Raw genomic sequence first — 14,418 nt, 5'->3', positions numbered from 1 at the left:
CTCTTGTTTTACAGCTTCAGAGGTAGCAATTTGTCTCTTTTCCTCCTTCTCTTAACTGTCCCTACTCTTTTTGTCTTTCTGGTTCTTTATCTTCTTCCCAAATTCTTAAGGTAAATCCCAAAGTTCTCTCCTGAGCTCCTTTCAAGGACCTTTCCATTGCAATCTTCTATCTGCTTCCACAGCTTTAATTTTCCTGCCATTGAACTTCTAGGGAGACTCCCCAAATCTCTACTTCTTGCCCTGATTTCTAGGCCCCTTAACTATTTACAGAAGAGAAACTGAGCCTAAATATATAGTAGATCTGTTAGTCAACCTGGTGGTCTTATTGGTCGATTATCTTATGGTTTTTATTTTATCTCCCCTATAATAAAGTAAGGACTTAGCCTGTGACCATTGAAATTAAGGGATTCTTCTATTTGCCTTGATTCTTATTTCTACCATTTCTGCTCCTGATCTTCCCCTTCTGTTTTTCTCTCCTTTCTCCTCCTATTGCCACTACCCTAATACAAACCCTCATTACTTTTTGCCTGAACTATTGCAATTGTTTCCTGCTAGCCTTCTATTCCATTCAACCAAGCCTTCCTTCAAGACTAATTTTCCATCTATCCAGATAGCTGAGTGATACAATGGATAGAATATTAGCCTAAATTAAGTAGTCCTGAGTTCAAATCCATGCCTTAGATACTTACTGGCAGTGTGATTGGTGGACAACTCTTCTTAACCTTGGTTTTCTCATCAACAAATTGACACCTATCTTCTACGGTTGTTGTAAAGATAAAATGAAATTCATTTTTACAAAGCACTTTATAAACACTAACTCTTAGCTATTATACAAGGATCTGTTCAAACTATTTCCCTGCTCAAAATTTTTCTTTTTTTTAATAGCTTTTTATTTACAAGATATATGCATGGATAATTTTTCAGCATTACCCTTGCAAAATCTTCTGTTCCAACTTTTCCTCTCCTTCTCCCTACCCCCTCCTCTAGATGGCAGGTAGACCCATACATGTTAAACATGTCAAAGCATATATTAAATAAATATATGTATACATATCCAGTTATCTTGCTGCACAAGAAAAATCGGACTTAGACATAAAGTAAAAATAATCTGCTGCTCAAAAAATTTTAAGCTGCCTGCTAAATAAAGTCCAAGCTGCTTTGCATAGCATTCAGAGCTTTCCACAAGTAGATATCATCCTGTCTTTTGAATCTCATTCCATATTATTCCCCTCCACTCTGTGTTTCACTCAAACCCTATTATTCTGTCCCTGCAATCAGTAAGTACTCCCTGTACTTTTGCGTGTCCCTGCCTTTGCTTAAATGGTTTAAAAATGTTAAAATTACAACCATCTTGTAGCTCAACTGAAATAGCTTTTCTCCAATTGTCCCTTCTGTTTTCTTTATCTGTTGTCTTCTCCAAATCCTCTGTCTGCAAGTCTTCTGTCCCCACTCAGTTCTCAAAGGGATCCTTGTTTTGTATGTCTCCTCATCACATTATTAATATATCCAGTGGTTGGTTGTGTTTGCATCCTATGCTGAGTAAAGTCTCATTAGGCTGGAAACAGTATGAAGTCTGTTTCTTCTTAGCCTCTTCTCTCTACAAATCATCCTCCCCTCCTCAACTACCAAGTTATTCATGGAGTTGCCAAATAAGACAGGCAGTGTGGTACAATGAGGCAGCCCGGTGTTGTAGTATATTGTGTTACAGCTGGAGTCCCAAAGAGCTGAGTTCAAATCACACTGTGACTGAGTAAGGTGCCTATCCTTCCTGCCTGTTTCCTCATCTGTAAAGTGGAGGTATGAATAGTACCTACCTCACAAGGTTGTTGTGAGGATCAAATAGATGACATATGTAAAGTATTTTGCCAACTTTAAAGTTTGCAATATAAATTGCTTTACAAAGTTTGTGATACAAACTGCACTATTATTAAGTTTGTGATATAAATTGCACTAGAAAGTTTTCGATATAAATTGCATTACAAAGATCGCAATATAAATGCTCATTATTCATTAGTGGATAGAGAGCTGGAATCAGAAAGACCTGAATTCAGGTCCTTGCTGACACAAGGTGGCTGTGTAACACTGGGCAAATCACTGAATGCTCTAGGCAGCTCAGTTACAGAGGTAGCCTCTTTGCTTAGAGGGAATTTCTTTCTCTGAGATTTCTTCATCCCAGTGAAGTCCCAGGGCCAGTTCCTGGCCCTGTCCTTAAAGTACAATTCTGATCATATCATCCCCCCCAGGCTGTAAGATCCAAAGCTCCCGGTAGGTTTAGGCTAAAACAAATTCCTCAAATTCTTCCTTGTGGTCTTCTAAGTTCTCAAAATGTGGTTCAGTTTCCCCAGGTGACCACACATCCCTCTGCCAAAGATGCTCCCTATTCGTTCCCACCTGACTTGTTCCTGTATTGCTGTTCCATCTCTGTGCCTTTGCCCGGACTGTCTCCCATGCTTAGCCTGCCTTCCCTTCTTTACCCCTTCTTCATGAAATCTCTAGCTTTCTTCACAAGCCCAGGTTAAATGCCACTCCCTGCAGGAAACTCCCATCATCCCAAGGCTCTCCCCGGGAAACTGCTTTGTGTCTATTTCACTTTCTAGTATATCCATCCTCTCTTTCCCCCATAGAATGTAAGCGCTTTGAGGAAGGGACATAGCCCTATCCCCTAGCTAGGTTCCTGACACACAGGAAGCATTTAATAAATGCTTGTGGAATGCCTGAATGAGTTACCAGGACAAGATCTGCCTCTGGAGAATCAACTGGGGGAGGCAGGCCCATAACGGATAGAAAAACACAACCCACCATGGATCACTGAAGGAAAATAGAATGTGGATGGGGCACTCCAAGGAGAATAAGACAATCCCATGGTCTCACTGAGAGTATTAGGCAACATGACAGCTGGGTTTGACCCAGTCTGTCAGTCTAGCTCTGGAATATTGCTGAGGCTTGACAGGCAAGGGTAAGGCAGCAGAATAATAAGCATATCAACAGATAAATCTGAATATTTATGCCACATGAAAGTCAAGGGTGAATGATTTGTGTGAGCTAGGGACTGTTGATTTGGACAGGGTGGAGTGGAAGAAAGGGATTCTGGAAGAAGAATGGCTTCAATAGCGAATATCCTCTCCAGTAGGAGGGGACAGGACTTGGGAGATTGTGGTATTAGCTCTGGGTAAGTCAGGAGTAGCTAGATGACCCAGCGGATAGAGCTCAGGGCCTAGAGTTAAGAAGAGTTAAGGAGACCTGAACTCAAATCCAACATTTGCTAGCTGTGGGGTTCAAGGCAAGTCATTTCACCCTCTTTGCATCAGTTCTGCAAAAGGAGCTGGAGAAGGAAATGGCAAACCATTCAAGACAATCCCAAATGGGGAAACAAAGAGTCAGATAAGATAGAACAACAAAGAAACTTGTGTGGGAAGTATCTTATCTTTTTGGACACCGGTTTTACCTCTGCAGAGGCAAACCAAACCAGTCTTCCTTTGTGTCATTAGGGGCAGCTTCTATCAGGCGTAGGAGGTAACATTCTGAAAAAGCCTCCCAAACCCAGGAACATTTACATATAGCTCTTTCTAGTTTGTAAAAAACACTCTGCAAACATCATCTCATTTGCTTCTTAAAAGCAAGCATGTAGGGGCAGCTAGGTGGGCTGTGGATAGAGCATCAGCCCTAAAGTCAGGAGGACCTGAGTTCAAATCTGGCTTCAGACACTTAATACTGCCTGGCTTCGTGACCCTGGGCAAGTCACTTAATTGCAATTGCCTCAGGAAAAAAAAAAAAAAAAAGAATGTAGTATATTACATACATTTTACAGATAAGGAAACTGAGACCCAATAAGATGAAATAATTTGTCCAACTCGACACAGCTAGGATTTAAACCCAGGTTCCTGACTTCAGTATAGTACGTTGTCTCTCAAATACTGTTTTAGGGAGCCAGTCTCATGAATCTTCAGAGTCTTAGAGTCCTTTTGCCCTTATTCTTTTCCTAATTCGTTTGTATTCAGAGATCAGGGGTAAGATAAGAAGGTGCCCTTGCCCAGAACTGTCCAGCACAGCCTTCCCTGCTGATGCTCAAGCTGATACACCTTCCCCTCCATACCTAGAATAGTGCTGGCTCTTCCCATTCCTCTCTCAGCACCCAGCAGCAATCCGTTTCAATGGCTCCTTGAGCAGAACCTACCTGAGACTGAGGTTGGGAGCCTTCAGTGTGGGGGGAGTTAATAACGACTTCCAAGGGCAGATGCTACTCACAACTCTAAAGCATAGCCCTCTTTTTCTCCCTATGTTCTGCCTCCAGGGCCAATTTTCATTTCATGACTAAGCCTTTTAATTTTTCTATTTTAACTAGAGAACACAGGTTTGTAAATTGTAAGCAATCATCCTGTTGATTAGTATTGATCCTGGGTTTCCTGGGGTCTAGGGTCCCTTTAATCGAGGAAATTAACTAGCCTGGGACTGTGGACATCAGAAGGTAGGTTGACTGTGAAAGATCAAACTATCCAGAGATTCAAAAACCAAAAAGGTATTTGGGGATCATCTAAGGGGTGGACCAAGGGATGTGTGAGGGTAAGAGGGCATCTTTTCCCCCAGGCAGGTCTGCCCTTCCCCCTTCTCTCTACTACTACCACTCAGCTGAGCAATGATTCTCCCTCCCACGGAGTCCCAAGATTGAAAAGAATGTGCCAAGTTTAGCCCTAGGAACGCCCAGCAGGGGTCCATGGGCCTGGGGAGGGTCATTTAGAGCTTCTGTGAAGTGTCTGAGGGAAAAAAAATCCCATCTTTATTTCAATGATTGGTTTTACAATCCTGCATATTTTATATTGCACATCTAAAGACTTTCTTCTAAGAAGGAGGTTCACAGGCTTTGTCAGATAGTCAAAGGTGTCCATTACGCAAAGTTAAAACCCCCTGGCCTTGTATAGTAGATCTCTCTGCTTTAGCTTCCCTTTATGGGCCTCTAGGCTACAGGGGTGTTGTCAATGAACCCACTTAACTCCAGGAATTTAGTAGGATTCATTCAACAAACTTGTATTACCCAATCAACAGACCTCAAACACAATGATGAGTTCGGGGGATTGCTAGTCCAAGCATGTGAAGACTTTCCCTGGCAGAACAATTTGTGCCATGAAGGCAGAAGCAGCCCTGTGAATCATCCTCGGCATCCTGAGCTATTGTCTTGTCCTGCCACTGACCTGCAGGGGCTCTGGAAGAAAGAGTGACATTGTGTAACCTTGCCTCACTTAAATCCAATTCACTTGAAAGTCAAGAAGTCACCTACCACATCATCATGAGGTCATTGAGGTCATTGGTCCTCTTCGAAAACAAAGGATGAACAACATCAAAATTTTTTAAAATTAAAGCTTTTTATTTATAAAACATATGAATGAGCAATTTTTCAACATTGACCCTTGCAAAGCCTTCTGTTCCAAATTATCCCCTCCTTTCCTCCGCCCCCCCATGGCAGGTAGTCCATATTTATTTCCATATAATATAATAGTCCATATAATATTTAACATATTAAATTTGTTAAAATATAATATCACATCTTTTTACTTATCATTAGGAAAGACACAAAATTTTGTTGTTTCAAAATATTGTCCCTACCATCCTGGACCTTTCTGGTCAGTAGAAGGATGAAATATGAACACAGATAATTAGGATATACATTAAATGATAAAGCACTGGAAAGATACAAAGAAAAGTGCAATGCAAAGTGTGGGGTGGGGACTAGGGAAGGGCTTCATGAAACTAGTAGCATTTGAATTAGGCTTTAAAGGATAAGTATTAAAAGGTTTTAAACTCCTACCTTTTTTTATTGTTTGTTCACGTTTTGTTTTCTTTCTCATTTTTTCCTTTTTTGATCTGATTTTTCTTGTGTAGCATGATAATTGTGGAAATATGTATAGGAGAATTGCACATGTTTAACATATATTGGATTACTTGCTAGCTAGGGGAGGGGAATAAGGAGAAGAGAGGGAGAAAAAATTTGAAACAGGTATTGCAAGGGTGAATGTTGAAAACTATCTTTACATGTATTTTGAAAATAAAAAGTTATTTTTTACATAAAAAGATCATCAGTTTGGATATATAAGTAGAGACTGGAGCATTTTGGCACAGAATGAACAAAGGAGTACGGCCATGATGACAAAGTAAGGCTGGAAATGTAAAATAGCAACCCAGTTATGGAGGGCAGTTTGAATATTGCTCAGTAGGTGATAGGAAACTACTAAAGCTTTTTTTTTTTTTTTTTTTTTTTTTAAGCAGAAGAATGATGTGATTGGAAAGAAAAACTATTTCTACATTAGTATAAAAGACCACTTTGGGCCAAGAAAAAAAAAAAAAAGGGTGTGAGGAGACTTTGTAGGAGGCTCTTGAAATTGTCCAAAAAGGATGGTAATGAGGACTTATATTAAGATAATGGGAAAGGAGAAAGGAAAGATAGAGGAATATCATGGTTGAAAATATATTGTTCCAAAATGAGAAGAGCTGGGGGTCTCTTTTTGGATTGGAGCTCCAAGAAGGGCAGTATATATGTATAGAAGCATAGAAGTCTCTGGTCTTCCCACATTCCTTTTTTATTTCTGTAATTGGTTCTAGTAGGAAGAATAGGGGTATGGAAAAGAGTATATTCTAAATGTATATGATTAAAGATCTTTGGGGAAATAATGACATCATCAAAAACTCAGCTGGGATGTAGGTAGGAGGAGTAAAGAGGAGCCTTGTCCACCTGCTATCCGCCTGACCTGAAACTGGATAGAGGATGGACTAGGGTAACTGTTTACTCTTGGGAACTGTTGCAAAACTTGTTGCCTGGGACCTTGGCTGATGAGGGGAGAGGGAAGATGGAAGTATGCCATTGCTTTAGAAGCTTGAACTGACCTTACTTGAACTGGCCACTGAATGTCAATTCTGGGCTCTGTGGCTTCCTGGGTTTAGCTGGGAAGACACAAGACTGGGGGAAGATGAAGGAGCTATAATGAAGTAGTTTTGGTACAGTAGAAAGAACATTGGTTTTAGAGGACCAGAATGTGAGTTTGAGTGTTACTTTTATCATTTATGACCTCTTTTATCTTAGAAAACTCATTTAACCTTTTTGGGCCTCACTCAATTCATTTTTTTTTCTTTAATAATAGATTTTTTTTTTCAAAACACATGCAAAGATAGTTTTTAGCATTCACCCTTGCAAAACCTAATGTTCCAATTTTTTCTCCCTTCCCCCATCCCTCCCCTAGATGGCAAGTAATCTAGTATATGTTAAACATGTGCAATTTTTCTTTACATATTTCTACAATTATCATGCCTTACAAGAAAAAAAAGGTCAAAAGGGAAAAAAAATAAGAAAACAAAAAGCAAATAAACAGTAACAAAAATGACGAAAATTATGATGTTGTGATCCATATTCTGTCCCCCGGTCCTCCTTTCTCCATGCAGATGGCCCTCTCCCTCACAAGTTTACTGTAACTGCTGGGCCTCAATTCTTTGCCCACAAAAGACCAGATGACCTTTAAAATTCTTTCCAGATCAAAATGATCTTTTGATGATGGTATCTTTTCCTAAAGGAGACATTGCCAAGTAAATCAGAGATTTAGATGAGATAATCCAAAGGCTCTACTTGAATTTGATTCAACAAACATTACATATGAAGGATCTGATCTGAGGACTCCCCCATCGATTTGACAGGCTTGTCTCTGACACTATGAAGCAGACATTTCCAGATTTTATATAGCAATGCTCTTAAAAAAAATTTGTCACCTTCTCTACACTTTTAAAGATTTTTTTTACACAACTTAAATATAATGGTTAAAAATTTCAACAAATCACTTATAATGTTTTTTGAGTTATTTCCATTTTTATATGTTGTAGATTTTTTGAATTTGGAAAATTTATTACATCATACTTAACAAAATGAATGGTATTGAGAAATATAACAGATCTTAGGATCTTTTGTTTACACAACTTTGTGTTCAAAATTGACAAGCTGCTCAACACAGTCCAGTCAAATCAGAAGCCGGTGCCAAGTGATGGTGAGGGTGGTGGTAGCAGACCATGCCCTATTCGGACAGGAATGACTCAAACTTGACCTTGTTTACCCACAGTATGTTAATGAATGGGCTTTTGCATTCAAAGCCAGGACAAATTTGACGGGTTAATCTTGCTTTTGATGGCTTCGATTAGAAACTTTTTTTTTTTTTTTTTTTCCTGGGAGGGGGAAGACTTTATGAAGGAGTTGTACTGGAAAATACCCATTAAACTTCTCCACCTTCTAGCCTTGAAAACTCCGGTACGAACACGCTTACTGGCCCCTGGTTAGGAGCACAAAGACAGCTCTTCCATTTCAGAAACCTTTCCCCCACACACGTGTGTGTGTATTGGGAAGAAACCGTAGGTTCCGGGGCTAGGCTGGCTGAGACATGAAGATTAGGTAAGAGTCCCCAGCAGTGCCTCGGAAAGCCTTACCGCTCGGGGATCTCTTTGTCTAGGACTGGCCCGGCTTCCTAGAAGGCTGGCGGGGGGAGCTGTCGGAACCTCTTCGCCGCCCCATCACCCTCCCTCCCTCTCCGGCCGCCCAGGATTCCCTCCCCCACTCCATCTACGTGGAAAGGTCAGACCTGACTGCAGCTGCTGCAGGCAGCCTTACCCAATAACCCAGCGGGGCTCTCTATTTGTTAGGCAAGCCCCGGACTCGACGGCCTTAACGCCGGCCGAAAGCTTTGGTGGGAGGGGCGCTGGACCAGCCCCTACAGCGACCCTTCCACCACCCCTAGTCCCCCTACCTACTCGCGGGATCACCATGGCAACTGGCCCCGCCCACGGATCAGGCCACAGCCCACCGCTCCCACGCGTGGCACCCTATCCTCCGAGAGCCAGCCCTGCCCATCTCCCCACCAATGGCCCCGCCCTCGCGTAAGGGAGGGAGGGGAGGAGGAGGCGCAGAACTGTTCCGTGACGTGCCGCGAAGGAGGGAGGGCCTGAGAGGTCGGAAAGACGGAGGCGGGACGAAGCTGGGAGGGGCGGAGCTAGGCTCCGAGCTTCCCCGGCCTGGGCAGGTCGGGAAAACAGAACTACAAGTCCCAGCAATCCCCAGACCCGCCTTCAGGGGCGGGGTCGCAGTCGAGCAGCGAATAGGAAGAGAGTCTCAAGAACAGGCTAGGAGACACGTGTGGCCAATCCCTGGGATCTCCCAGCTATGAGCAGATGGAAGGGGGTGGGGGGCGGGGAGGAGCCTGTCTAGGCCCCGGACAAAAGCCGGGGCTGGGGCGGCAGCTGCAGGCACAAGTTCCTAGGAGCGCACAGTGGGATTAGGGCTGCAACTCGGGCCTTCGGAAGGACTACCACCGACAGGCGGCCGCGGAGAGGTGAGTTGCGAGCGGCCGCGTGGGCCGCGGTACGGATCCCTTTCCCAGTCCGCCCGCTTCCCCTCCTCCCCCTTAGCCCTACGACAGTCGCATCGCGCGAACCCGGCGTCCGGGCCCCCTTCCCGCTGGAAGTTAGCTCGTTCGGCCCTCCGGGATCGCCTTTCTCTGGTCATCTTTGCATGGTCCGCAGCCGTGGTCAGCACGCTGCCCCCTCCCCCAACAGGCCGGCCATCCGCGCAAACGCGCGCGCACTCGCGTTTCTGGTCTTTGCCAAGGTTTGCTCGTAGCTGGTGTTTGCCCCTCTTCCCGCCTCTGCCCCTCCACCCTCGCCTGCCGGCACCTGTCGCTCCCCGGTTTTGTTCCCAGTGGGGGCTCTTCCCCCGCCCCCCACCCCTCCACCCTCTTCCCCTCACCCTCGCCTTCACACCCCAGGAGTCGGATACCTCGAGCCGGCCCTAGCCTGGAGGAAAAGAAATGGGAAAAGTGCGGCCAGTTTGCACAAGTCCAGGGTGCTTCCCCGCCCCCCTTACCCCGGGATCTTTGCGTTTAGGGGTTCGAACCCCACTTGGGCCAGTGAGGAATTGTGGGGCCGGCGTGTGGGCGCGGTTCTGGGACTCCCGCGTGCCGGGTCCTCTCGGGCCGGGGTGAGTTGGAAAGGCCATTGGGAGGTGGGGTCTTCCTGCGCTGGAAGGGGCGGAGCTGGGGGGATTAGGTGTTAACATGATGCCATCTCGTCCGGGCTGCTCTATCCATCCAGATGGTCGGGACGGCCGGAGGACCTCCCACCGCTCCCATCTCCTCCGCCTCCAATCTGGCTGGAGAAGCCGGAAAGGGTATTGCTGCAGGGACTTAGACTGCCCTCTGAACTCGTCCCCTTCCCCAAATGTTAGTTACACAGCACGCAGGAGCCCTGGGCCCTCCTCCTCGGGAATCCTTCCGGGGGTATCAGAGGCCAGGCTGAACTCAGGTGGTAGGAACAGAGGCAGGCGCGCCACTGGGAAGGGGCTGTTCGGAAAAACCTCCTAACGAGACTCCCACCCTTCCTTACTCCGTGCCCCGCTTGACCTCCCTCTCCCCAGCCCTGGTGTGTGGGAGCGGAGCACACCCACCTGGGGCGCGTCACCGGCTGTCCGCGCGGGCTCCGCTCCGCCACAGGCCTCCTTCGGGGCTCCCCACTGACTGCCATCGCTCTCAGGAAAGGCTGCCCGGTCTGGGGGAGGCAAACAAGCGCTTCTCCACTAATCTGGCTCTCGTGTTATGCACACGGAATGGTCTGTGTACGAGGCTTTCAAAAGGGGCCCCGAAATGACTGCCACTGGTTCTGCTTCGGACTTGTGTTCCTGGAGGGCTAAATGGAGGGTAAACTCCTCTAGTCACACTCCAAGGAAAGGCGTTTGTGTGAGGGCGAACTCGTTTTTATCCTGGCCTTCCTGCTGGCTCTCCCAGCTTCCTTGGAGAGCGCGGGTTGTCCAGATGTTGAGTAGAGGGGGCTACCTCCTTCTGCCCTTAATCCTGGGTGAGGAGTAGATGCTGATCCTGTTAGTTCTTTTGCACAGGAATGAGCCTAGCCCCTCATCTCCACCGGCCGGCCCGCAGGTCGCTCCTCTGTTTATTAGCCTGCTCTTGGTCAGCCACGGTAGGTTTCTGAGGCTTCCTGGTAAATCCTCTAACTCACTGACTCCAGCCCCGGCCCACCAGAAGTTGAATTTCAGTCTCCTGGGTAGTTAGCTGTGCTGGCTTCAGCCAGGGCTGGTGATGAATCCAGGCCCTCCAGCTCTGGCAGGATATGGAGCCAGCTGGGAAGCATACACGGCCTCTGCTACTCTTTGGTCCGGTTCGCCTTTCTTACGGACCGGGAGGGAATGAACTCTTGTTCTGTTTCAGCCAGCAGCCTCGGGCTGGAAGGACCTAGCCTGTAGAAAAGTGCCTTGGGTGTGAATGTAGCTTCCCACATCACTTCTGTGGTCACCCTGAGAAGTTCCACTCATTATCTCATCTCACATCTGGCATCTGCCTGGGAACCCGCACTGACGGAGCTAGTGCTTTCCCTAAGCATGGGGATGAGGAGTCCGGTGGGCTATGATCCTTAACTGGCGCCTCTTTTTAGTGACTTTCCCTCCTTGTCTGAAAGATGGCCTTGGTGAATGAGTCGTACTTTCTTCCTCTTGCAGTCTGTTATTCAGTGTGGGTTTTTTCCCCTTTTTTGTGAATTCCAGTCACCAAAACCCATTAGTTGTTTTTAGTAAATAGACCCTCTATGTCTTCTCCACTACAGTTTTGTTAATGAGAATTGTTTAAGGGAGGAGATTAGAAAGCCAGACTTCTAAAGTATTTCCCAAATGGTCGCATTTTGCTTTCTACCATTTTGTTGCTCTCTACTTCTAGTTGGCATTTAGGCTGGGGCATCTGTGACAAGGACATGTTATCCAGATTGATTTTGGGGATGGGGACTGAGAGTGAAGTTTCTGTCTCCATCTCTGCCATGGCACTTGTCTTCCCCAGCTTCATTTAAGGGGGGAAAGGGAGGTGTGCCTCATTCTACTTCAAGACCAGTTTTTCTGGTCCCAGAGTCAAGAAGATTGGGAAATTGCCTTTGAGAACTTGGGTAGGTGGAGGTAGGGATGGTGGGGTGTGAGTATGGGAAAGTGAGAAGAATCAGCCTCAAATTAGGAAGAAACAGATAAGATCACCAAGGCATTTCCGAAAATGGTTCTCAGTCCCATGCCTACTGATGCTTCTCTGTAGTGCTGAGAGTTATCTGATTATACCCATTTTATAGACTGGGTAACTGAGATGAAGAAAGATTGATCAAACTATCTTAGGCCACATGGCAGAGTTCAGATTAGGATTAAAAAAGAGACTAAACTTTCCAAGGTGAGAAAACGCACCTTCCTCCTTCCATTGCAGAGGTGAGTTTTTAAGGGAGATGTCTCTGGGTTTTCTAAGGAAAATGATTTCTCTGGGCCAGGAAAGGAAAGGAATATGATATATTTAGGGATGTCGGTAAAAACAAGAGATTTCAGTACAAGTAAGACAAAATTTAAAAGATTTAAAAGAAAAAAAAATTAAAAGGATTCTCTATAAGCTATATAAGGGAGAGGACATGGGGATAGGGCTGGATTTAGGCAGACTTTCAGACAAGAGCCTCTCTCATTATGATGCTTCACTTCTGATCCCTGGATAGGGGCAAAATTCCAGACATGGCAAGACCTGCTAAAACCCAGACCAACACTGACCAGATTTCAAGTGTCATTTCTTTTTTGAAAAATTTTCTCACACAGACTTTACTGATCCTCATGTGTTCAAAGGAAGAAAGCCTTGTTTTTCTCTGTAACCCACTTTTGCAGGCATTGGAAGAAATCCTGACTGTAGGTCCTCCCCTACCCCTTCATCTTTTTTTTTTTTCTTTCTCCACTGGCCCCTCCCTCTCTTTCCCCAACCTGTTACTCCTGATGTTTTTGTGGGAGGACAGAACAGGATTGGACAAGGAAGGGAGGGTAGGTGGATGGAGAAATCTTTATCAGGGTATTGTATTTTTTTCTTGGAGTGGCAGTAGGATGCTGTGATTTGGGGCTCCTAAAAATACAAAATTCACTTGTTTCTTGTAGTGTCAGGAGATTCCCTTCTGTGGGGTCCCCCAGGAGCCCAACTGAAATTATTTATTTAGAGCCTTAAGGGAGCCTTTAGAGATCATCTGGTTCAACCTGCTTGTTTTACATCTGGGGAAAATGAGGCCTACAAATGGAGTGACTGGTCCTGTGGAGTCCCTGAGATCTACAATTACTGCTGCTAAATAACCCAGCTGGGAGGCACATAAGCTCACTACTTCCCCCTCAGAATAGAAATATTCTGACAGGAAGGTCTGCTTTTGGAATAGGGCTTCCTCAGTCCTTCCCATTATCAGCCCACAAATACTTGGCTTGTCCAGAGTCCTGGGGTAATAGATGTAGTTTTTTAGTGGGCAGTGAGTTAAAATTGTGACAAGGGATTCAAAGAGAAATTTAGAAGGGATTGTGCAATTCTGGTTGAGTGTACTAAAGGTTGGAAAACTGTGTTTGCTGAAAAGGTGGGGACATAGGATTTTGTTGTATCATCTGGGTTCTTTGAACTTAATTATTTTGTATTTTGATAACTATTTCAATATAAGTGGATTCTCTTGGGATCTTGTGTATTTTAGGTTTTATGTTTAACATGAAGGTGTCCACAGGCTTCACCAGACCAGGATATACCAAAAAAGGGTAGATGGCCTTTCTCACACTCCTTTTCATCATCCATAGAATGTGGTGGGAAGGTGGGCTTTCTTGGCTTTAAATACATTGCCAGCCTGGAGTGGAAGCAGAGCTGAAAGTAGTTTCTCCCAGAAAGAGTTATTGCTGACTTCCCCCATGGTTTCGTTCTTGTAGCATCTCTTATCCTTCCCGAGTATTAGGGAAAATTCCACTTTATTCCTCTTGGAGCCTTTTTCCACTCTTTCCTGGAGAGGTGTCAAGATCAGTTGTTCTGGTGTTTGAGGGGGGAGTTGGAGCCCTGATGGGGAAAGGTGCTGCCCAGGTAGAACTAAACGAGGGTCTTCAATCTGAGAGTCACAAGCCACAAGTCCAGCGAGATTTGGGGGCGAGGGAGAGACTAAGACAGGTCATTGTCTCATTGCCGCTTCTTCTCTTCTCTTGGGCAGGCAGTCCCCCTGTAGCCATGTCAGCCAAAGCTATATCAGAACAGACGGGCAAGGAACTCCTCTACAAGTACATCTGTACTACATCTGCAATTCAGAACCGATTCAAGTATGCTCGGGTCACCCCTGACACGGACTGGTCCCACCTGCTGCAGGACCACCCATGGCTCGTGAGCCAGGTCAGCTGCCTACTGGACCTGGGGGAGACGGGGAGTGGCAGGGATAATCTTACTAATGAGACTGACACAGCATGCAACAGTTTAGGCTGAGCTATGGCCATAAGCTCTACCCCTAGAAAGAGGGAGGTGGACCAATGAATCCACAAGAGCTGCTCTGCTCCGCACTACAGATGCAAATATAAGAATCATGCCCTCCCCTCAAGGAGCCTAGATTCTA

General features: G+C 45.4%; 1 protein-coding gene across 2 annotated transcripts in view; it reads left to right on the top strand.

The window, feature by feature from the left end:
* The first annotated feature begins 9,139 nt into the window (after positions 1 to 9,139).
* Positions 9,140 to 14,418, top strand: part of ACLY (ATP citrate lyase) — a 39,514-nt gene continuing 34,235 nt past the window's right edge. For both annotated transcript variants that reach the window (XM_074261541.1, XM_074261540.1), the window contains exons 1-2: positions 9,140 to 9,350; positions 14,026 to 14,201. In XM_074261541.1, coding sequence (XP_074117642.1) covers positions 14,043 to 14,201 — 159 coding nt within the window. In that variant the 5' untranslated portion in view covers positions 9,140 to 9,350; positions 14,026 to 14,042. The remainder of the gene's footprint in view (positions 9,351 to 14,025; positions 14,202 to 14,418) is intronic.

The sequence above is a fragment of the Sminthopsis crassicaudata genome, chromosome 4, assembly GCF_048593235.1.
Source record: "Sminthopsis crassicaudata isolate SCR6 chromosome 4, ASM4859323v1, whole genome shotgun sequence".
NCBI classification, from domain to species: domain Eukaryota; kingdom Metazoa; phylum Chordata; class Mammalia; order Dasyuromorphia; family Dasyuridae; genus Sminthopsis; species Sminthopsis crassicaudata.
Note: the sequence above shows the minus strand (reverse complement) of the source record. Positions and strands in the feature narration are given on the sequence as shown.